The sequence below is a fragment of the Doryrhamphus excisus genome, chromosome 1 (assembly GCF_030265055.1).
Source record: "Doryrhamphus excisus isolate RoL2022-K1 chromosome 1, RoL_Dexc_1.0, whole genome shotgun sequence".
Classification (NCBI taxonomy): Eukaryota; Metazoa; Chordata; class Actinopteri; order Syngnathiformes; family Syngnathidae; genus Doryrhamphus; species Doryrhamphus excisus.
In genome coordinates, this window is record NC_080466.1 from 38,123,677 (window position 1) to 38,143,854 (window position 20,178).

The 20,178-nt window shown below is 40.0% G+C and overlaps 4 protein-coding genes and 1 long non-coding RNA gene across 8 annotated transcripts; 2 read left to right on the forward strand and 3 right to left on the reverse strand.

Moving 5' to 3' along the window:
* Positions 1 to 641: 641 nt before the first annotated feature.
* tmem128 (transmembrane protein 128) lies at positions 642 to 5,795 on the reverse strand. The gene is made up of 5 exons (XM_058075649.1): positions 5,656 to 5,795; positions 3,166 to 3,298; positions 2,929 to 3,090; positions 2,590 to 2,698; positions 642 to 958 (listed from the first exon to the last, which is right to left on the reverse strand). The coding sequence occupies exons 1-4, from the start codon at positions 5,756 to 5,758 to the stop codon at positions 2,599 to 2,601; spliced, it is 498 nt and encodes a 165-aa protein (XP_057931632.1). The 5' UTR covers positions 5,759 to 5,795; the 3' UTR covers positions 642 to 958; positions 2,590 to 2,598.
* A 1,417-nt stretch (positions 5,796 to 7,212) lies between these two features.
* lyar (Ly1 antibody reactive homolog (mouse)) lies at positions 7,213 to 10,561 on the reverse strand. Of its 3 annotated transcripts, none has more exons than XM_058091565.1 (9): positions 10,303 to 10,497; positions 10,021 to 10,172; positions 9,818 to 9,932; positions 9,645 to 9,752; positions 9,425 to 9,508; positions 8,915 to 9,212; positions 8,775 to 8,834; positions 7,527 to 7,612; positions 7,213 to 7,420 (listed from the first exon to the last, which is right to left on the reverse strand). In XM_058091565.1, the coding sequence occupies exons 2-9, from the start codon at positions 10,140 to 10,142 to the stop codon at positions 7,283 to 7,285; spliced, it is 1,011 nt and encodes a 336-aa protein (XP_057947548.1). In that variant the 5' UTR covers positions 10,143 to 10,172; positions 10,303 to 10,497; the 3' UTR covers positions 7,213 to 7,282. The 3 variants fall into 3 exon arrangements, with proteins under 3 accessions (XP_057947548.1, XP_057947547.1, XP_057947546.1); XM_058091564.1 differs by having other exon boundaries at positions 7,216 to 7,420; positions 8,775 to 8,837; positions 10,405 to 10,561; XM_058091563.1 differs by having other exon boundaries at positions 7,216 to 7,420; positions 8,775 to 8,837; positions 10,303 to 10,491.
* Positions 10,476 to 15,898, forward strand: zbtb49 (zinc finger and BTB domain containing 49). Of its 2 annotated transcripts, none has more exons than XM_058091562.1 (8): positions 10,476 to 10,737; positions 11,015 to 11,201; positions 11,895 to 12,991; positions 13,076 to 13,122; positions 13,199 to 13,272; positions 14,243 to 14,325; positions 14,432 to 14,593; positions 14,665 to 15,898. In XM_058091562.1, exons 2-8 carry the CDS (start codon positions 11,050 to 11,052, stop codon positions 15,357 to 15,359), a joined length of 2,310 nt encoding a protein of 769 aa, XP_057947545.1. In that variant the 5' UTR covers positions 10,476 to 10,737; positions 11,015 to 11,049; the 3' UTR covers positions 15,360 to 15,898. The 2 variants fall into 2 exon arrangements, with proteins under 2 accessions (XP_057947545.1, XP_057947544.1); XM_058091561.1 differs by having other exon boundaries at positions 11,039 to 11,201.
* A 517-nt stretch (positions 15,899 to 16,415) lies between these two features.
* LOC131134914 (bcl-2-like protein 1) lies at positions 16,416 to 17,763 on the reverse strand. The gene is made up of 2 exons (XM_058080611.1): positions 17,142 to 17,763; positions 16,416 to 16,635 (listed from the first exon to the last, which is right to left on the reverse strand). The coding sequence occupies exons 1-2, from the start codon at positions 17,661 to 17,663 to the stop codon at positions 16,492 to 16,494; spliced, it is 666 nt and encodes a 221-aa protein (XP_057936594.1). The 5' UTR covers positions 17,664 to 17,763; the 3' UTR covers positions 16,416 to 16,491.
* A 492-nt stretch (positions 17,764 to 18,255) lies between these two features.
* Positions 18,256 to 20,088, forward strand: LOC131140729 (uncharacterized). Its single transcript, XR_009132453.1, has 3 exons — positions 18,256 to 18,406; positions 19,449 to 19,502; positions 19,597 to 20,088. It is a non-coding gene; the product is annotated as an uncharacterized LOC131140729 (long non-coding RNA).
* Positions 20,089 to 20,178: the final 90 nt, after the last annotated feature.

Genomic DNA, 20,178 nt, shown 5'->3' on the forward strand with positions numbered 1-20,178 from the left:
AGTTTACAGACTGACTTTTTAAACACACTTGAACTTAGAAAAGACTTAAGTTCATGTCACAAATTGAACAAATGTTCTATTTTAAGTAAATAATGAGGAACAGATGTATTCATTGCAGTTATTACAACGATTAAAAGATAAATGAGCGACACTTTGGCCAAAAAAAAAGTTTCACAAGAAGTGTGCAATTTTTATTACTTTTATAATGTATAATAATCACTTGTTAATCGCGTTACAGACACCCGTAAAGTCGGGTTCCCGATTTATCAATGGAATATTGTCATATAACATTGACATATTAAAAAAAAACTTCTTTAAGACCTTCTAAATGTTTTTTTTTTTTAACATTAGAGCCCTCTAGACATTACAGAACACCCCTGTAGTCACGTATTATTCAATATTGCAGATATAATCTGAGACAATAAGCCATTATGATATACTGCAGGTAAAACTCATGCTCGTGTGTGGAATGTGTGAAAATATGCATAATAGGTCATATTCGACCACAAAACAACATGAATTAATTTTCAAAAAAAACATAATAGTGACGCTGTGGAATTGGAACCGTAATGTGGTGAGGAACAACTACATATTAATGGAAAGGTTCCTGTCATAGCAAAAATAACTCATCTTTGCCAGTATTGGTTTCCAATTCAAATTTAATGGATTTGACGCACATACACACACAATTAGAAGACATTTTTAAGGTTTAGAAAGACATCAAAAGTAGATATACAAGTTTATAAAAGAAAAATAGCACGTAACAGAGAAGTAACATATTAAACAAAAACATTGCTTCTCAGTCTAATTATTTAACATATGTTTCAACGATTTTAAAATGCAGTCTTCACATAGTCATGTTCAAATTGTCTTCATAAAAAAAGGAATAACAACCGGATTCCGTCAGGCTGCTTCATCATCTTGCCAGACTTCATGGTTTCTTCTTTGTCGTGCATTACTGGGACACAGAGCACAATTACAGTTAATGTGGTTCAAATGCCACATTCTTACTTTATTTTCATAAATTTCAACATTCATTGTAAGCAAAAGTTTGGAGCAGAATGCATCACAATTACTGGAATGGTTGACAGAACGCATTATGGGATTAGCATAATTATGTCAGGCAGTTTGAGTCATCGACTAGCGAGGGCTGTCGTCTCAGCGGGAAAAGGCGCTGATATTTACATAAATGTGCAAGGGTTTAGAATGCCAAACAAGGAGAGGTGGAGGGGATAAAGTTAGAAAAGAAGTGAATTTGCGTCATTCTTCTTGACAATATGAGGAAGGACTATGGCTACGTTTACATTGCAGGTCAATTCCAATATTTTTTTGCCCATATGTCTGATTTTTCCTCATGTCAGTGTCAGCAAATGTGACTCAGGCTACATTCGTACTCTATGTAGATATAAATCCAAATTCTCACCCCCTTTCTTCTTAATCTCCTGTACAGAATCATTTGGTTAAGAAAATATTGACTCCTGTTGCACAAAATCCTTGAAATTGTTAACATAAGTCATTTTTTAGGGGTGTCAGGTAACCACATTTAAAAATCGGGCCTCATACCCTGCAGTGTGAAGGTAGCCTGTGTTTCTTATGTAAAAGTTGCACATCTCTGACGAGGTGAAGTAAAGCAGCAGCAAGAAAATTAATATATTTTGGCTCAAGGGCTCCTCCTAGAAATGCAATTTACTTCTCAGCCACTGTGGCAAATACAAATTGGACACCTGCAAACATGCATACAGTATTTCTGACTTTAAAAGTCAAAGTCGCAAAGGAAGCCAATGAATGTTAAGTGCGAAACACACATAACACTTGACTGGGTTGTAATGACACTTCATTTTCTGATCACTTTAGTGTGTGGCAATGTTACACAACATTAGGTGATCCATTGTGGTGCTCTGTTAATAAGATTGCAACTTAATTGTGAGGGCTTTTTGCAGCATTCTTAAATAAATTTTAAAAAGCAGTGCTTGGACGTCTGATCAGCGCATGGCACATGGCTTAAAAGAGGAAAAGGTGACATACACAGAGTTGTTCATTGTTCTGTGTGCTTTCTATAAACAAATAAAACCCCCCACACGCATAATAAAATGACTAAAGGATTTTCTAGCTGTAATTCATTCATTCATTCATTCATTCATTTTCTACCGCTTATCCTCACAAAGGTCGTGGGAGGTGCTGGAGCCTATCCCAACGAGAGGCGGGGGTACACCCTGAACTGGTCACCAGCCAATCACAGGGCACATATAGACAAAAAACCATTCACACTCACATTCATACCTATGGACAATTTGGAGTCGCCAATTAACCTAGCATGTTTTTGGAATGTGGGAGGAAACCGGAGTACCCGGAGAAAACCCACGCATGCACGGATAGAACATGCAAACTCCACACATTGGAATCGAACTCGGGTCTCCCAGCTGTGTGACCTGCGCGCTTACCACTCTTGCGCCATGCAGCCCCTCCAGCTGTAATATATGTCCCAATTCTAAAAGAACCACGATCCACTCTTATGTCAATTTCCGTGAGATTCCACGTTGGTTAATTCCGGAATTCTGGCCCTAAAAAAACATTAGAAACATGACTCACCTGTCACATTCATCCAAGCAAAGAAATTAACATGACCACGCCCATGAACTGTGTGAAAAGGATGAGCGGAGTGAAGAAGGACCAGACAGGCCAGAGTGCTATGTTAAAACTGTAAGAGAAACAAGTCAAACATTACGCTTGTTTTAATAATTATGAAGATAAAGTCATACTGGCAGCATTCATTTGTGGATTAGGTAAAACAATACCAAACATTAAAACAAGTGGTGCTCCGATTGATTGGCCACCTATTGGTAACGGCCGATAACAGTGAAAAAGTCTGTTTTTAGTCTTCTGTTTTTTGTTAGTGGCTTGGAAAATCAATTTATTTGAATTGTGTACCTGCAAGATGCTGCAATAAACGCAGCAGTGGTGATGGGAGGGATGGCTGGGTACTCCTGATCATAGTGCCGGATGCCTCTGAACCCCTCCAGGTACACGATACAAAACGTGGCCAGGCACAGACAAATTCCGAGGAGCAGCAGGCCGACATTGAACCACCAACTGAAAACACAAGGTTAACAATGAAAAATACTCATTTAAAGGCTAAAAGGCAGTTTCAATAGGTAATTACTGTACCTCTGGATGCTATCATTTTCGATGATGTTGCGAAAGAAATCCACATAATAGGTAACAGTTATCGAGACCACAATCCAGAAAACAGAGTGTTTGTTAATTCGAGGGAGAGGTCTGACATCTTTTTCTTCTTCACCTGAAATTGGAAGCAAAACATAATCCAAACAAGCCAATAAGCTTAATTAGGATGACAAATAGTATACAAAGTGGATGGATGGACATCACATGGATAAATCTGATAGTGCCGATTACCGATAATTAAAAAAAACAGTCCAATGTGCCTATAATGTGCTGTAAGTAGGTAGGTCAGGCTGAGCAAATCAAACCCCACTTAACCTAAAGAGGTTGAAATAGCAATAAACAAGTAAAAGTTGTCGGAATCTCCTCTAATAGAGCGTGAATGGAAGTAAGCGGAGGTTAGTTTAGTTTAGCATGCTCCTGTGGTTGAGTGTGTACGACTCAAGCTCGATGAGTATATTTCACCATGTTGTAAAGGAATGGAATGGAATTAATGTAAGGAACGTTTTACAAATCCCGTTTTGCAAACGACTGTTTCTCAATTGCTGGACGAAGTTGGCGATTGATGTATTATATCAATAAATGCAAGGATTTTTGCATTTAATTAACAGCCATTTTATTCACTTACACATGAAGCACATAAACTATACTGTTAAAAATAAGTGTAAAATGCAACAAGGTGAATTCTCGAAAATTAAAACAGAAAAAACTGAATTTGAGAAATAATAAAATAGATTTCCAAGGGCAGCTTTCAATGGAATTCAAAAGAAAAAATATTTCACTGGCATATAAACTTTCTTTTAGATGCCGTTATTTCTATTTTACACACATTAGCTGGATTAAACATAAAAGGGGAAGTTGCTGGCTGCTGTTATACCCGAGTATGCTGATCCACAATGAACTCGTTGGCCTAAAAATCTTTAGTGGAAGTGATCCTGATTGGCTCACCTCCCATACAAGATACAGTACACTATGCCAAGTGTTTTGTCAGGAGAACCACTTGATAGGTGTAAACTGCAATACACGGGCATTTAATAAAGACGACATGTCCGCTGATCAAATCTGTGCTTTGTTGCTTTTATTGCACATTATCTGTCTACACTGGCAGAGATGGCCACTGAATTAGAGACGGTGATCCCGTGTGTTATGTTACAATACTGACACAGTGTTCGCCAACAGGGGAAAAACAATCAAGAATTGCTGGATATTTGCCAGTGAGGGCCTCAAACGTGACATTGTTCACTGTTCAACCCACTTGCACTGAACAGCTCAGCTCTTTTTCAATTTACAAAAATAAATGATGGATTCATGTGACACTTTTGACTCATTTCCACATGTTATACGTTACCGTGGATGATCGATAGAAACGCACAGCAACATACCAACATTACAAACAGAAATGATAAAACACACAAACACCATGAAAGTAATGGAAAGGGAAAATGCTGCAAATTTTAAATGTTTCAATGACAAACAAATGGAATGGAATATGGAATATTTTCATAGTCACGCCATAGAAAACATGTTGCTGTATGACTTTCTAAAACGGTGTTTAACATTATTAGAGCTCGGTTAGAGATTAAATACATACCACTTCCACACGCAAAGCGAGTTTTTTCACTCTTCATCAATGGCTAACTTAATGCAGGTACTGTCTCATCAATGTAACATTACTGATGCCTAATAGTGACCAGAATACTACATATTATGTATGTTACAATATTTTTTGGAATAATTATAGGCCATAGTCAACCATGAAACAGCAATCGTTTGTTATTTTTTAGCGAGGGACGACTGTATTGTAGCGCAATCATACTCTCTTTGAACTTGCATTTCTCTCATGCATTTGTTTATGGTTTTTGGTGTGTGTGTGTGTATGTGTGTGTGTGTGTGGCATTTACAGCATTGTTCTTTTGCATTTGCTTTTTCATATTTTTGATCTACAACGTGTGTTTTTGGTTGTGGACTGTGTATTTGCCCCTTGTCCTCCATTGTAATCTCGCCTTTATACGTAATGGGTCACTGCGACCAGAAGGGCCTTGTCTTTTTGTTTAACAATGCCAGAATATCAAAATAATATTTGTTATTTCTAATCTATTCGTTTCGTTTCGTAACTCTGCTCTTAGTTGGACTGCTTGAAGTTATATGAGTGCATTTAATCGTGCAGTTTTTTTGATGACTTCTCGGTTATGATGGTATTATGACCATTACTTTGGTCATGAAATCTTACTTGACGAGTTAACAGTTTCTGCTTTGTGGTGGTGGGGGGGTTGAGCATGTCACTGCCTTTTATGGCATAAAGTAACTTCCCATCATCGTCATGTCCACATATTAACCAAATTGATATTCTAATGGAACTTATACAGCTCCCAGGGGCTAATTAACCATAGATAATTCTTAAGCTAGCGGCTAGCTTGATTTTCTAACTCTACAAGTAGTGAGAGCTCAGTCGAGATTCATTCAAGTTCCACTTACTCTTGTCGTCTTTGTCGGTCGGGGTGGTTGTTTGCATGAGTAACTCGGCATCCTTCTTGAATCTGTTTCTTAACGCAACCAGCTCACTGTCATCCAGCATCATGCAGCTACCTCTGTAAAGTACGACTGTATTAAAAGCATTTCCGGTATGGCGAGGCGCATTTTATGACGTATTTCAGAGCGACGTTTGTAGTTTTTGATGACAGAAGTCAATATGTTTGCATTTTTCCGTCATCGTGGCAAAAGAAGGGCATAGTAATAACATAATTTGGTTAAAAGACAATTATAAATATAGTTATAAAGATTAGTATTTTTTATTTGTCCTGTCCAGTCATTTGGGCACATAGTATTATTGATCTAAATGCCCTGCTAAACATGCTAAACAGATTTACTCTGCCAGGGAAAAGTGTAAGCCATACCTTGTTATATGGAGTTTTACTTGGCTTTATTTGATGTTTTGTTATGCATATTTGTGACGGGCTGGGCCTGAGCAGGAGGGGATAGAAAAGAAGAAATAAGAAAACAGATGCAGATTGCAATAGCAGGACAACTGAAACAAACAGGAGTAAATCAGTAAATGTCAATGATGATGATAAAGGATCACAATAGAGGGTGATTGTATGCGGGATGCCGGTGCCAGCAACTCATGCAGTGGTTTATGCAGATAAATAAAATGTTGAAGAAACATCATGATATAAAATAATGGAGAACCACTAGCTTAGCTGGAAACAGTGTGGATATCCCTCGTCTTTTAGACCCTAAAATGAATGTTAGACACATTAAATTGGTTGATCATATGAGTCGTTATAAACTACCTGCTGCACCAAATAGTTCCTTATGTGTAATTTAGCGTTTAGGGGAGACTTGTTCAGAACATTGGCCCATTGTTGTTCACATATAGCCCATTTAAAAAATTCTTAGAAGAAATATGCTTCCGTTTTTCTGTTGTGGTCAGCCTTTAAACACGAGTATTAACTAGTTTTAATACTTGCAAATTTCACTAACAGCTCAACTAAGACCCAAAGTGTGCAATATACTATTTCAGGTAAGCAGAGTGATGAATGAGATCAGTGTTTAACCTACTTGGGATTAGCAGAGGTTCATAAAGCATATTTCCTGCTGTAGTTACCCGTGTGTTAGTGTGTGTGTGTGTGTTCCTCATTCCAACAGTGGAAAATCAGAGAACATCCGAATTTCACCTGAGGCTGCCACCACGTATCTCCATCTTCTATGGAGCTTCTGTGTCGCTGGCCAAGTGAACCTTGTTCTGGATGCCGAGGAATGTGCATTAACTTCGTCTCGTGTGAGAGTCAAATTCACCTCAGGTGCACCCCTTCCCCCACAGCAACATCCAATCCCACAGATAAGGTACCATTTCCCAGCCTTGCCATGGTTTTGGAATGTTGAGCGAGGCAGCCAACTTTCACAATTGTCATTTTCTGCATGAAGCAACGAATAGCATGCTCTACTGTAATATGGTGGCCCCTGTAACCTCGAAACTACTGTAAATGATCAGACATTAATTAAGTAATTATGTTAGAAAATCCTTTAATCTTCAAGATTACAGCACAATGGTAAAAACCTTGAACAAACGTACATTTCCTTCCATAAAATGGGACATTCATGTTTATTTTCGAAGACTTACTCTGTCTTTCAAAACTCTAAACTTGGGATTATTGTTGATCTTCTTGTTAAAAAGTGCAAGGACCTCCTCCTTTGTTTTGAAATTTCCATCCCCAGTGACTGTGAAGTACGCAGCCAGAACCTGCGGAAGGAAATCTTGGCTTTCATTTCTTGTCAAAGCAAAAATATTCTAAATGATGTTCTCAAAACACGATTGAAACAAGCTATTACCGAAAGGGATATCTTACCTTCTTCCTGAGTTTCTTCACTGGTAATTCCTGGTCGGGCGAATTTCTCAATACTGCCTTGATTGTTTCTTTCCATTTGAAATTGCCTATGAGGTGTACAGAAACACTTGTGAGTTGGAGAGTTTATTAACAATAATTTAGTTTTCTATCATAAGTGCGACCAGTACACCGACTCTCGCCCGAAGTCAGCTAAGATAGGCTCCAGCATACCCCCGCCACCCTAACGTCTCATTAGCACAATTATTCCATTTAACGCAGTTTTGACCTTATATCGGCAATAGGCCGTTTGGTTTTATATCCTTTAATTCCTCATTTCATCCCCTCTGAAACAGTTCAACTCCTATTGAGCTGAGAGAATTCATCTGCGCTTCAATGACTCAATGAAAATTGATGTTTTATTTACTGCAGGTTTATTGTCGTATTTGTTTTACGGAACCGTCCTACTTAAGAAAGGCACCTGATAGGTACTGTACATGAACATTTTACTACTTCCTTAAAAGTAATTGATATGAAATTATTTTAATTTTCACATTATAACATGCATTCTAACTATTTATTGACGATATAATTGAAATAGTAATTGTAATAATTATGATTTAAATAGGGCTGCAGGCGGTTGAGAGGTTAGTGCACAGACCTCACAGCTTGGAGACCTGAGTTCAATTCCACCCTTGGCCATCTCTGTGTGGAGTTTGCATCTTCTCCCCGTGCATGCGTGGGTTTTCTCCGGGTACTCCGGTTTCCTCCCACATTCCAAAAACATGCTAGGTTAATTAGCGACTCCAAATTGTCCATAGGTATGAATGTGAGTGTGAATGGTTGTTTGTCTATATGTGCCCTGTGATTGGCTGGCCACCAGTCCAGGGTGTACCCCGCCTCTCGCCCGAAGACAGCTGGGATAGGCTCCAGCACCTCCGCGACCCTCGTGAGGATAAGCGGTAGAAAATGAATGAATGATTTAAATATTATTGTGTATTTGTATCATTTGGTGAGGAACCCCATCCACCATTCCGAAGGTCCTTTTCTTTTTCTTTATAAAGACGCTATGGTTGGGATCAATCCTTTAACTGCCTTGCAAAAGGGAGCAGCATGTACTACTACACCATTACAGACTGTCGATGGAATTGATGTGCCTGCACCCTGTAACATCCAGCAGGTGTCAGTATAGAGCAGGTCTCATCTACCCATCACTAGTACGAAATTGATGGTTCCAAAAGAAACTACATTTCAGCTGTATTAACACATTACCTTTGGCAACTGGTAGATCATCACTTTGTTCAGACATGTCAGCAGCCTCTCCTTTTTGGTCCGCTGGAAGAAATTGGAAGGAGCATTTTAATACTATATAAATACTTACGGTATAAAATTAACATATCTTACTAACTCACTTTTCAGTTTCTTTCTGTACATTTGATCAGAAGCATCGTTTTCATCTTCATTTCCATCATCTTCACAACCTCGCACTCTCTTTCTGTCCTTTTTCTTTTTGGTTGTCTGCTCCTCCTCAGCCGTAGACACTTTTCCGTTGATGTTTTCCTGTTGACGCATCTCTTTACGCTCTTGCTTGAAAAGTTTCTTCTTCTTTGTGTCCGAGTGGCCATTCTGCTTTCCTTTCACATCACCATCGACACCATTGACTTGAGTCATCATCTCAGGTTTTTCACCCTTCTGTGGCACATCAGGGGGCTGTCAGATTATTTAAAAAGTAATGGAGATCAGGGAATTTATGTCAGAAATCCAGTTGTGTGCTGACATGTTAGATATGATAGCATTTGCCTCAGCAAGAAAAAAAAAGTACAGTATTTAGCTAATATTTAAATATCATAGTCATCTCATCTTTATCATAGTAGCTCTATGTGATATGTCCAAGTATTCAGCAAACATTTACAGTAACTTACATTGTCAGCAGATGAATTGAGGATGTTCCACACTTCTTCGTGTAGATGCGAGTTGACAATCCTTAAACTGTTTTTCATCCAGTTCTAATGGAAAGTCACAAGGTGATTAGAACAAAAAGAGGCGGGCCAGAGGCACATTCATCAATGTGGTCTCCCAACAAAACCAAATGATTCCAATGTATTACACTTCCAATGAATTAATGAATTAAACAGTACCAACCTGGAACTTTGCCTTTTTTCTCGGGACATTGTCGTATGTACCGACTTGCTTGAGCACCTCTTTCAGCTTTGGACTGACTCCAGGCTTATTTAATGCTTCATTAATTTTCTTCAGTGATTGGATGATCATGTTAGAAAACAAATTACAGAAGTTAAAGCATATGGTTTGTTTACCTGGATCCACTGGTGCTGTTTCACATCCCCTTTGCTGGCTTTTGCCTCATAGCCTTTGCCTCCATATTTTTGGTCTTCGCTGATGCATTTGATGTGATTTTTGTAGTCATCGCCCCTTCAAAACGGACAACAAGACAACTTATAGACTGTACAAATGCAGCAGTACTAGTAGTAGTCTATTGAAAATGAACAGAAAGGTTTACCAGAAGTCTTTTCCACAGTCGATGCAGGATAGAACCTGGCAGCCACGGCACTTCATCACATGTTTATCCACCTGGGCTTTTTTCAGGGATTCCCCACAAGCATTGCATGTGAAGAACACCATAGTGAACGACTCCTCTACCCGCTACCCGTGCTTTAATTGACAGTTTAACAAACAGGAATATTATTAGAACATCATTGGAGGCAACCCGGAAACTTGAGTTGCTATCCACAGCCCAGTTATGAACTGAGCTAAGCCAAAAATGGTTGCTAAGGTTACTCACAATGAAACGTCGAGACAAAACAGTCAATAAGTAATCGTATCAAAACGCTTAAGTTAATTGTGTCCCGTCTGTAGAAGAAAAAAATTACACCAACACACTCACATTTTCAAAACACTGCGATCTTAGCACGCCGACCGATCGCTGTCCTACAAAAATATTCGTCCGTGCGGAATAATAGAATACAAAACAATGTTCCGGCTCTTGGTCGTAACTTTATGTCAGCGCCTCATCTTTCCATCCATTTATTTTCTATACCACTTATCCTAAACGGAATTATTTCCATACAAATAAATTATGTGAATTAAAATACGGATAATGATAATTGCGGTCTGCTAAAGTTACATGGGTGTTTTTTTATGCAAAGTGTACCAGGAAGTAAGGCAGCTGGCAACAACAACAACATTGGCGGAGAAGTGGCCCATCCCAACACAAGAGGTATTCATAAACATATACGTTAAAACAGCAATATCAAGTTATCTTTAATTTCTACTAGATAACTAACTGGTGAGATATAGCTCTGCGCCACTTCAGTCATTTCGTCCTGTGTGGTTTTGTAGCAAAGCTTCGTAGTTAGCATGCTAGCTGTTGGTGCTTTATTTGTGGGTGCAGAAGTATGATGATCATGTACTTGTACACATTACATTCACTGTGGCTGTATTCCAACAGTCAGTAGCACTTGACTGAACACGGTCATGTATATCTCTTTGGCCAGCTTTATGACTGAGTGCTTCTATAGGGTAAGTGAGCATGGACACCCTATCCAGTCACAGCTCCTACCTGCTGCAGCAGCTCCAGGAGCAAAGGATTCAGGGAATGCTCTGTGACTGCATGCTGGTGGTCAAAGGAGTCTGCTTCAAAGCCCACAAAAATGTCCTGGCTGCTTTTAGCTCCTACTTCAGGTATGTTTTGTGCAATATTTAATTAAAGGCTGTATTGGTATGCATAAACAGCAAGTTGGAGTATTTGTGCAAGACCCTCCTAAATGCCAAGTACAACACCCAAAAGAGTAGGTGGTGTTTGTACCATTTGGGAACACAGTTACATCTTTTCATTGTCAATTTTAAAGAAAGCTGCTTTTCAATGCATCTTTCATAACATTCATTCATTTTCTACTGCTTATCCTCACGAGGGTCGCGGGGGTGCTGGAGCCTATCCCAGCTGTCTTCGGGCAAGAGACAGGGTACACCCTGGACTGGTGGCCAGCCAATCACAGGGCACATATAGACAAACGACCATTCACACTCACATTCATACCTATGGACAATTTGGAGTCGCCAATTAACCTAGCATTTTTTTGGAATGTGGGAGGAAACCGGAGTACCCGGAGAAAACCCATGCATGCACAAGGAGAGAACATGCAAACTCCACACAGAGATGGCCGAGGGTGGGACCGAACCCAGGTCTCCTAGCTGTGAGGTCTGCGCGCTAACCACTTAACCGCCATGCAGCCTCTTTCATAACATTTCATTGAAAATATTCATCACTGCAATATTGTGCATCTTATTTTTAATCCACATGATGATCAGGAATAAAATTGAAATGAGTAATGGAAGTGCAGCTTTTAAAATATTTTTCTTTTCTAATCTTTCCAGGTCTTTATTCCAGAATTCCCCAAGTCAGAAAAACGAAGTGTTTAACTTAGTTATCCAGGATGTCGGTGGCATTGGACAAATACTGGACTACATGTACACCTCCCATCTTGACGTCAATCAAGATAATGTGCAAGCACTCCTTGATATTGCTCAGTGTTTGCAAGTCCCGAATGTCCAAAGCATGTGTAATACTTTCCTCAAGCCTTGCCCCCCACCACCTGTGGAAATCCCATCATTTTCTCTGCCAAGCATGCTGACTTCCGAGCATGATTGCCTCCTGGGAAGCAGCCTTCCTAATGATGTTGACCTCCACTGTCCGTCTGAAGTGCCTAGGCCCGGCTTCATGGAGCAAGCCAAAAGAATGGCAGTTTCCGTGCCTAACAGCAACTCAAGCTGTGACTCAACAACCAGCACCCAGGCGCCTGTAGAAAAGCAGTTAGTCCATGGTTATAAGCTCCGTAATTTCTACAGTAAGCAATACTTCAAACAAATCCAGGCCTCAAATCAGGGCCCGGGTCCTTCGGTTGTGGTGGAGGAGTCACAGTGTCAACTCGGGGTCCCTCATGGTGGAAATCACTCACCCGTGTGCACAGGAAACACAGTTCAGCCCAACGCTTCATGCACGTCTTTGTCAGGTGACAAGAACCACGTTTCTGCACTGACACCTTCTGATAGTTTAAACACTCCCAGCTCAGACCATGCAGACTCCATGCTCACTAAGCCAGTGCGTCCAAAGAAGACCGTGTACCTTAAGAAATACAACTACCTACGCTCTCAGAAGGCTTTAGAGGAAATGTTTGCAGATTCGGTCACTGAGCCCATCCATAACTGCCCCAAAGATACTCACCAAGAACATCCTGTGGTCCAAATTGCGGCTCCGGAAACACATGATAATCTTGTCACTGTAAGGGAAGATACAACAAAGACGCCATCAGATGTTGAAATTCCCGGACCGCCACCTGTAAACCAAGAGGAGCAAGGTCTTCAGACTGTGTCGGAACCACCACAGCAACCGGGACACAAATATTGCTGCGATGTATGTGGGAAAATCTTCAAACACCCAAGCAACTTAGAAATGCACAAACGATCACATACAGGTAGTTTCTAATCACCTGACTCACAATGGTGTTATAATATCAATAATATCAATACATGTCTATGATTGTGTTTGTTTGCTGCAGGTGAGAAGCCATTTGAGTGTAATATTTGCGGCAGGAACTTCTCACAGGTGGGACCAAGTTAAGTCATTCAGTCATGAAGTCAAGATTGCACTGCTAAGCAGGTCTATTGTTTGCTCGCTGCAGGCTGGAAATTTACAGACGCATTTACGACGACATTCTGGAGAGAAACCTTATATCTGTGAGTTATGTGGCAAAAGGTAAATATTTTCACTCATTTAGGTATTTTAATGCCTACAATTTCGGGTGAAGTTTACATACACATAGATGGAACATACATTTTCATTCATTTATTCATTCATTTTCTACTGCTTATCCTCACGATAGCAGCCAATCACAGGGCACATATAGACAAACAACCATTCACACTCACATTCATACCTATGGACAATTTGGAGTCGCTAATTAACCTAGCATGTTTTTGGAATGTGGGAGGAAACCGGAGTACCCGGAGAAAACCCATGCATGCACGGGGAAAACATGCAAACTCCACACAGAGATGGCCGAGGGTGGGATTGAACTTAGGTCTCCTAGTAGTGAGGTCTGCGCGCTAACCACTTGCAGCCCCCGTACATTTTCAATGATTAAAAAAAAAAGGTCAAATCCATAATAAATTAAATATTGTCTTCTCAATTATTCCTTATAAAAATCATTAAAGATGTCGTATAATCATTCCCCCCAGAAAACAAGCATTAAATTCGCTAAATGAACTAAAATACACATATATGGCATTCAAAGATGCTGTGAAAGATGTGTTGTATTCTAGACAGGTCACTAGGTGTCAGTAACGTTACTGTAATGTTCTTTGAAACACAAACACCAGACTTGATCACCAAAACAACAGGCTTTTATTGCAGGTTTGAATTATATGTCAACTGGCATAATAATCCCCTAATAAAAACACAGCAAGATGAAACTGAACTCTGAACCCCTGACGTCATTTCCTGTCTGTCACTCATTCAACTCGGCACGCATTTATAGCAACACACATGAAGGAGTTTCTGACTGTAAGTCTGTTTGACTATCAACACAAACTTGCACATTTATGCAATAAGGAAGTATGCATGATCGCCACGCAGATAAGGATTCACTATGCCAAATGTATAACAAATGTACATTTGTTTATGGTTATTATGAATCAAAATGACTAATTGAATATTTCTTAACCAGCTTCACTGCATCTGGTGATGTCCACCGTCACAAAGTAGTGCACACAGGAGAAAAGCCACATTTGTGTGATATTTGTGGTCGAGGTAAGTCACACAAGCCATGTACTATATGCATAATTTGCCTCATTTTTTAATAACCATATATTAAGAGAGACTCTAAAATGCCAATTTTACTACCGTACATTTTTAGGATTTAACAACTTGAGTAATCTCAAGGAACACAAAAGGACACACGCCACAGACAAGATGTTCACCTGTGACCAGTGTGGAAAATCCTTCAACACACACAGGAAACTTCTGAAGCACAAAGCCTGCCATGCTGGCGAGAAACCACACAGTTGTGCAACATGTGGTAAGTCCGCATCTTGTTTTTAAAAGCACCACTTTCACTTTTACTTCATGATGTGATAACCTCCTGTGCAGGGAAGTGTTTCATTGGATCAGGAGATCTGCAGCGTCACATCCGCTCCCACACTGGAGAAAAGCCTTACCTCTGCGCCACCTGTGGAAAAAGCTTCACCCGTTCAGCCATGTTGAGGAAACACAGCAACATGCACTGCAAAGGTGCACCAGCTGATGGCGACGTCACAATCATCTCCGACCAGACTCGTACTGCGGATGTAGACTCCTCACTGACTAAAAATGTCACTACAAGTGAGCAACCATTTCCTGCATTGATGCCTCACACAGGACCCGAGAAACCGTCACCGCCTAGTCCTCCACCTCTGGACATCCAGCTCAGCCCAGCATCTACTCCAACCTCACTTCCAGAACTGCGCTCCCTCGTTCCTCATCATCTCCTCTCATCCTCCCACCAGGAGAGGAGCACAGCATTGCCTGGCTCCGATCATATGAAGCTGCCCAAAGCACAACTATCTCAAGAGATCGTGTACGGGCCCTATGCGGAACACGGACCTCTGGGAGGTGAGACGGGACGAGTTCTGGTAGCCAAGCCCTCCTACCTACCTCTTCAAGACAGTCCCTGTGCCTCTTTGACAGGGGCTATTCGGTCCAACAGTGGATCGTACAGATCCAGTGAAGGCAACTTTACTTCCAGTGTAACTCTGTGGGGCCTTGCAATGAAAACTTTGCAGAATGATAATGACATGGAGCAATAACAGTTTAGCGTTTTAGGAGGTTTCAGGTGCAACAGGATGTACCCATCTATTATGTGAACATTGTCTGCAGGTTTCTCCAGAGGGCTGCTGCACACAGTATAAAGTTAGCTGTTGTAAACATCGTAGAGGGGCACACCCTACTGGACAAACTCTTTAATAGCATCATTTAGACCACCCCTTGCATGTTTTACTGGATCATCATCTACACTGCAGGTTTTCTTTTCCAACCATTTTGTCCAGCAGCTGATTTAATTGATCAGCATCTTCCCTCAAATTGAAGGTTTTGATCATTAAATGATCATGATACAAATCGTCTGAGAAAAATCAAATAAAATCATGTTTTGTTTTTTTTTATTTAAGGTCATATTGACACAAAATAAATACATATGAGGCTCAATCAGGTAACAATATTAACACCTCAGTATGTTGGAGTGTTGCAGAAAAATTAATACCAGAATGCACGTAAATTAATCTGCTTTTTTTGTGATTATAATGGTAAAGTATTGTTATTGAACTCACCACAAAGAATGGCAAATAAAGTGTGTAAAATATGAAAAAATCTATATATATGTATATATAATATAACATTAAAAAATCACAATCATTCATTTTTCTACCGCTTATCCTCACGAGGGTTGCGGGAGATGCAGCAAATCACAGGGCACATATAGACAAACAACCATTCACACTCACATTCATACCTATGGACAATTTGGAGTGGCCAATTAACCTAGCATGTTTTTGGAATGTGGGAGGAAACCGGAGTACCCGGAGAAAACCCACGCATGCACGGGGAGAACATGCAAACTCCACACAGAGGGTGGAATTGAACCCTGGTCTCCTAGCTGTGAGGTCTGCGCACTAACCACTCGATCACCGTGCAGCAACAATAATATATAATTAATAATATAAATAATAAAATTATATTATATAAAAAATGATGTTGGTAGTATACAGTGCAAAAGTGTACACAAGGTACACAGTAAGTCCACTGCTCAATCAGGATAGTCGTTTTACTGAACAGTACTTTATTTAAAATACAGTTACACATAGGCTGAGTGTTATTTTATATACACGTGCAGTTATTATTTACCCATGTACAAATGATGAATTGACTCAACATGCAACACCTTCACTTGAGCTTCCAGACGAGCATGCCGAACAACGCTCCTGTGAGCACAGTCCCTCCAGCTAGCATCCAGGGCCTCACACTCTCTTCTGACTGCCTTCTGACTTCTGCTGCAGCACTCCCCAGGAAAGCCTTGGCGAAGTAGTCCTGCATTTGGGGGGAGAGGGAACGTGCGTGAGTGAAAACAATGCATCTGCTGGTATTTTTCCAGCAGTCTGATGTAAGTGTTGTGCAAATCTGAGTTGTGTGTGTGTGAGAAGCAATTAGACTGACAATGCACATTTCTGAATCTAAAAATGTAATAATGTGAGGGAAGTGCATGCGTGCGTGAGTGAAAACAATGCATCTGCTGGTATTTTTCCAGCAGTCGGATGTAAGTGTTGTGCAAATCTGAGTTGTGTGTGTGAAAGAGAAGCAATTAGACTGACAATGCACATTTCTGAATCTAAAAATGTAACAATAATGTGAGGGAAGTGCATGCGTGCGTGAGTGAAAACAATGCATCTGCTGGTATTTTTCCAGTAGTCGGATGTAAGTGTTGTGTAAATCTGAGTTTTGTGTGTGTAAGAAGCAATTAGACTGACAATGCACATTTCTGAACCTAAAAATGTAACAATAATGTACATAACATGGATCTGTGATGTCATACTCACCCAGCCGCCATGGCTTTGTATCCATGGATCGATGTGCTCATCCAGGTAATCAGTCATCCAGTCAACAATGGAGTGCACCAACTCACTCAGGCCTCTCTCTGCGCATTTCACAGAAATGATGCCCCCAAAGGCAAAAAAGCCAGCTACACGCCCCCAGTTAACGCCGTCCTTAAACACCTGATCCATCGTCATCTTAAAGCTCTCGTAGGTGGTGTCACACATGTCAATGTATGAGTCAAGATCTCTGAACCTTTGTGCAAAAAGCAGCTCAAACCTGTCAACCGAGCACCGCAGAGCTGTTTTTACCATCTCTATGTCGCCATGCGGGCAGGATGGCGTATGCAGCTGATCACCACTTGTCCCATCATTGACCAACAAGCTGTTATCGGGTTCATTGGGGGTTTTGTTGCTCTCCTTTTCTGCAACGACATCCTCCGATATCAGCACCAGTGTTGGGTAATTCCTCTGTTTGAGTTTGTAGTTTACATAAAAAACTACCAGTTCTCTGTTACTGTACATCATTAACTCAGTTATAGCTTTCAAATCAGAATGTCTTTTGAGTCTTCATAAATGGCCCAGATGTCACATTCAAGAAAGTCAGCAAGATGCTGAATCGAGCAACAGGAACCTGGAAAAAAAATGAAAAACATTAAAAACAACAAATATTTGTGTGTTAGAATGAAACAATTTTGTGTTGACAGGTTGCCAGATTATCAAAGATTATTTTTTTAAACAACAAAAGACACAGCACTTACTTTAACCAGATTGATTTTCTCAATAAATCTACTGTTGCAAAGGACCTTCACCTTGCAGACACCTTGCAAAGTTACCTTGATTAAGGTAAACGAAGGTGACGTCACAACATTCGTGTATGTACATATTAGTGGTATTAATGACGTTTACTTGGCGTGCAGCTTTGTAACAGACACTGGTAGCAGAGCATATCTTTTACGTTTGCTGTGTAAACAGTCCATAAAAAACACATGCAACCGAAGATTAAAGTGTAAGTTTGTTGACACGTACACCAGAATAACAACTTTTATCAATATCTATTTGGCAATGTAGTGTTAAAGTCGTTGTATACAATTTTATTCTGATATTCCACTACTGCGCATGCTCCAAATAACCGGCAACAGGAAATTCACCAAAGCTTGCGAAGCTACTGGGCATGCTCCAAATAACCGGAAACAGGAAATTCTAAGTAAACTGAAGCCAGATAAACGTACGCTGTTGTTTTGCTACCTTTTTTGCACTATTTTCCCACGGTGAGTAATCAATTCCCATCAGTGACTCTGTACTTTAACACCTTTAGTGAGATAATTTTGTATTTCGTATCATAAGTGTTGGGTTTACCGTGGTGATGGCGAGATGAAGCCTCATTACGCTTTATTTTTGCCATTTCAATTAATTGATTCGAGAAAGGGTTGATTTTTTGAAGATTCATATATACAATTACGGGCAGTTGTATCTTCATGTGTGATGCATTGAATTGAATTCTGAAAACTGACAAAGTGTATGATTAAATGCTTCCAGTATCATGTAATATGGCTAGTTTATCATGGATTTATGTCACCCGGCATGGGCTTATGCAGACAGAGGACAGCGAAAGTGTTTGTGTAACATTGAGCATTGAAGATGCATGCTTGTGTAACTTGTATAATGATGTACAGAACAGGGAAAGTATTGTTGATTTTTATTCCAAAATAATACTTTCTCAACTATGTTTTATAGTTTATCAACTATCAAATGATAAATGATCAAATCAAAAAGTTTCCTCGTTCCTCTTTAATGTCTAGGCCTGAGGGGTTGATATTGCTGTCAAACATCATGCCATATTCTGAACCACTTCCTGGATCTGTCACGTGGTACAGCTGGGCAGCAGGCTTCAGAGGTCATAATCTCAGGCCCCTCCCCCCAATTTCCTGCGACTTATAAATGAAAAAACTATGTTACATAAACACTGGACACCTTTTCTGTTCATGTTTATTTTTTGTGTAGCTGAATAAGCATTGTGTTAGCATAGCTTACACCTATTCAGCCTGTTCTCTATTCTTTTATTGTTAGAACTTGCCTTCCAAGAGGACGTAATGTCTGTTTTGGTCAAGTAGTTTGGAAAATAAATTACCCGCAAAAAATGCAACTTCAGTGTCAAAAAATGACAAAACAAGCCACCCACAGCACACGTTCCACGAGTATATGAAACTATATATGATCCACGATCTGATCATAAAAATTAGAATAGCTTGTGAGCAAACATTTGTGAAATTTGAAAATTTAAGTTCACACTAGATTTCTTTCCATGACCAGATCAACATCGCCGCCCCTTTTTATCTGCTTCTGCCTGCCTGCCTATCACGCAGGGTGAGTTTTACATTTGTAGAACTATGGATTTATTCTGAATGCTGCATTTACTGTTGTGTGTTAATTACAAACACATATTTTCTTTTTCTTTCAGTGACATATACACCAGGACAAAATACTCGTCCACACTTGTTTCAGGTCCATTGCCACAAGACAATAACTCTACTAACATTTGTGTGGGGGGGAGAAATGGGCCAATCTAAAGAACTCTCTGAATTTCAGCGTGGCACTGTAATAGGATGCCATCTTTGCAACAAGTCAGTCAGTGAAATTTCTTCCCTCCTGAACGTTCCGGAATCAACTGTCGATGATGTTATTGCCAAGTGGAAGCAATCAGGATCCTTAACAAGTCAGCCAAGAAACAGGAGAGCACGTAAAGCGGCAGGCGCTGAGAATGAGTAACAGTCTGCCAACTCGCTTCCGAACCTCCCTTGGCTTTAACGTTGGCACTTAAAACAATGGCTTTCCATGAATGAGCAGCTGAAAACAACACCGCGCTATGTAAGCGTTCTGTAACACAACGTATGATTGATTTCAGAATTACACGTCAACTTTACTCAATTAAAACATGTTTTCTCATTTTGAATTGTCTTCAGACGTTTCCATTAGTGATCTGATTTTTTCCACTTTGGAGTATGATCGTGATCAAGACCTCCATGGGTTCATGATTTAGATT

Coding starts and splice junctions, on each gene's coding strand:
- tmem128 (XM_058075649.1), bottom strand. CDS start 5,758: ATGATGCTGGATGACAGTGAGCTGGTTGCGTTAAGAAACAGATTCAAG. Junction 3,299..5,655: donor GACCGACAAAGACGACAAGA/GTAAGTGGAACT, acceptor TTCCAATTTCAG/GTGAAGAAGAAAAAGATGTC. Junction 3,091..3,165: donor GAAAATGATAGCATCCAGAG/GTACAGTAATTA, acceptor TTGTGTTTTCAG/TTGGTGGTTCAATGTCGGCC.
- lyar (XM_058091564.1), bottom strand. CDS start 10,142: ATGGTGTTCTTCACATGCAATGCTTGTGGGGAATCCCTGAAAAAAGCC. Junction 9,509..9,644: donor GAAAAAAGGCAAAGTTCCAG/GTTGGTACTGTT, acceptor ACTTTCCATTAG/AACTGGATGAAAAACAGTTT. Junction 8,838..8,914: donor GTACAGAAAGAAACTGAAAA/GTGAGTTAGTAA, acceptor AATTTCTTCCAG/CGGACCAAAAAGGAGAGGCT.
- zbtb49 (XM_058091562.1), top strand. CDS start 11,050: ATGGACACCCTATCCAGTCACAGCTCCTACCTGCTGCAGCAGCTCCAG. Junction 12,992..13,075: donor GCACAAACGATCACATACAG/GTAGTTTCTAAT, acceptor TGTTTGCTGCAG/GTGAGAAGCCATTTGAGTGT. Junction 14,326..14,431: donor GTGTGATATTTGTGGTCGAG/GTAAGTCACACA, acceptor GTACATTTTTAG/GATTTAACAACTTGAGTAAT.
- LOC131134914 (XM_058080611.1), bottom strand. CDS start 17,663: ATGATGTACAGTAACAGAGAACTGGTAGTTTTTTATGTAAACTACAAA. Junction 16,636..17,141: donor TACAAAGCCATGGCGGCTGG/GTGAGTATGACA, acceptor CCCCAAATGCAG/GACTACTTCGCCAAGGCTTT.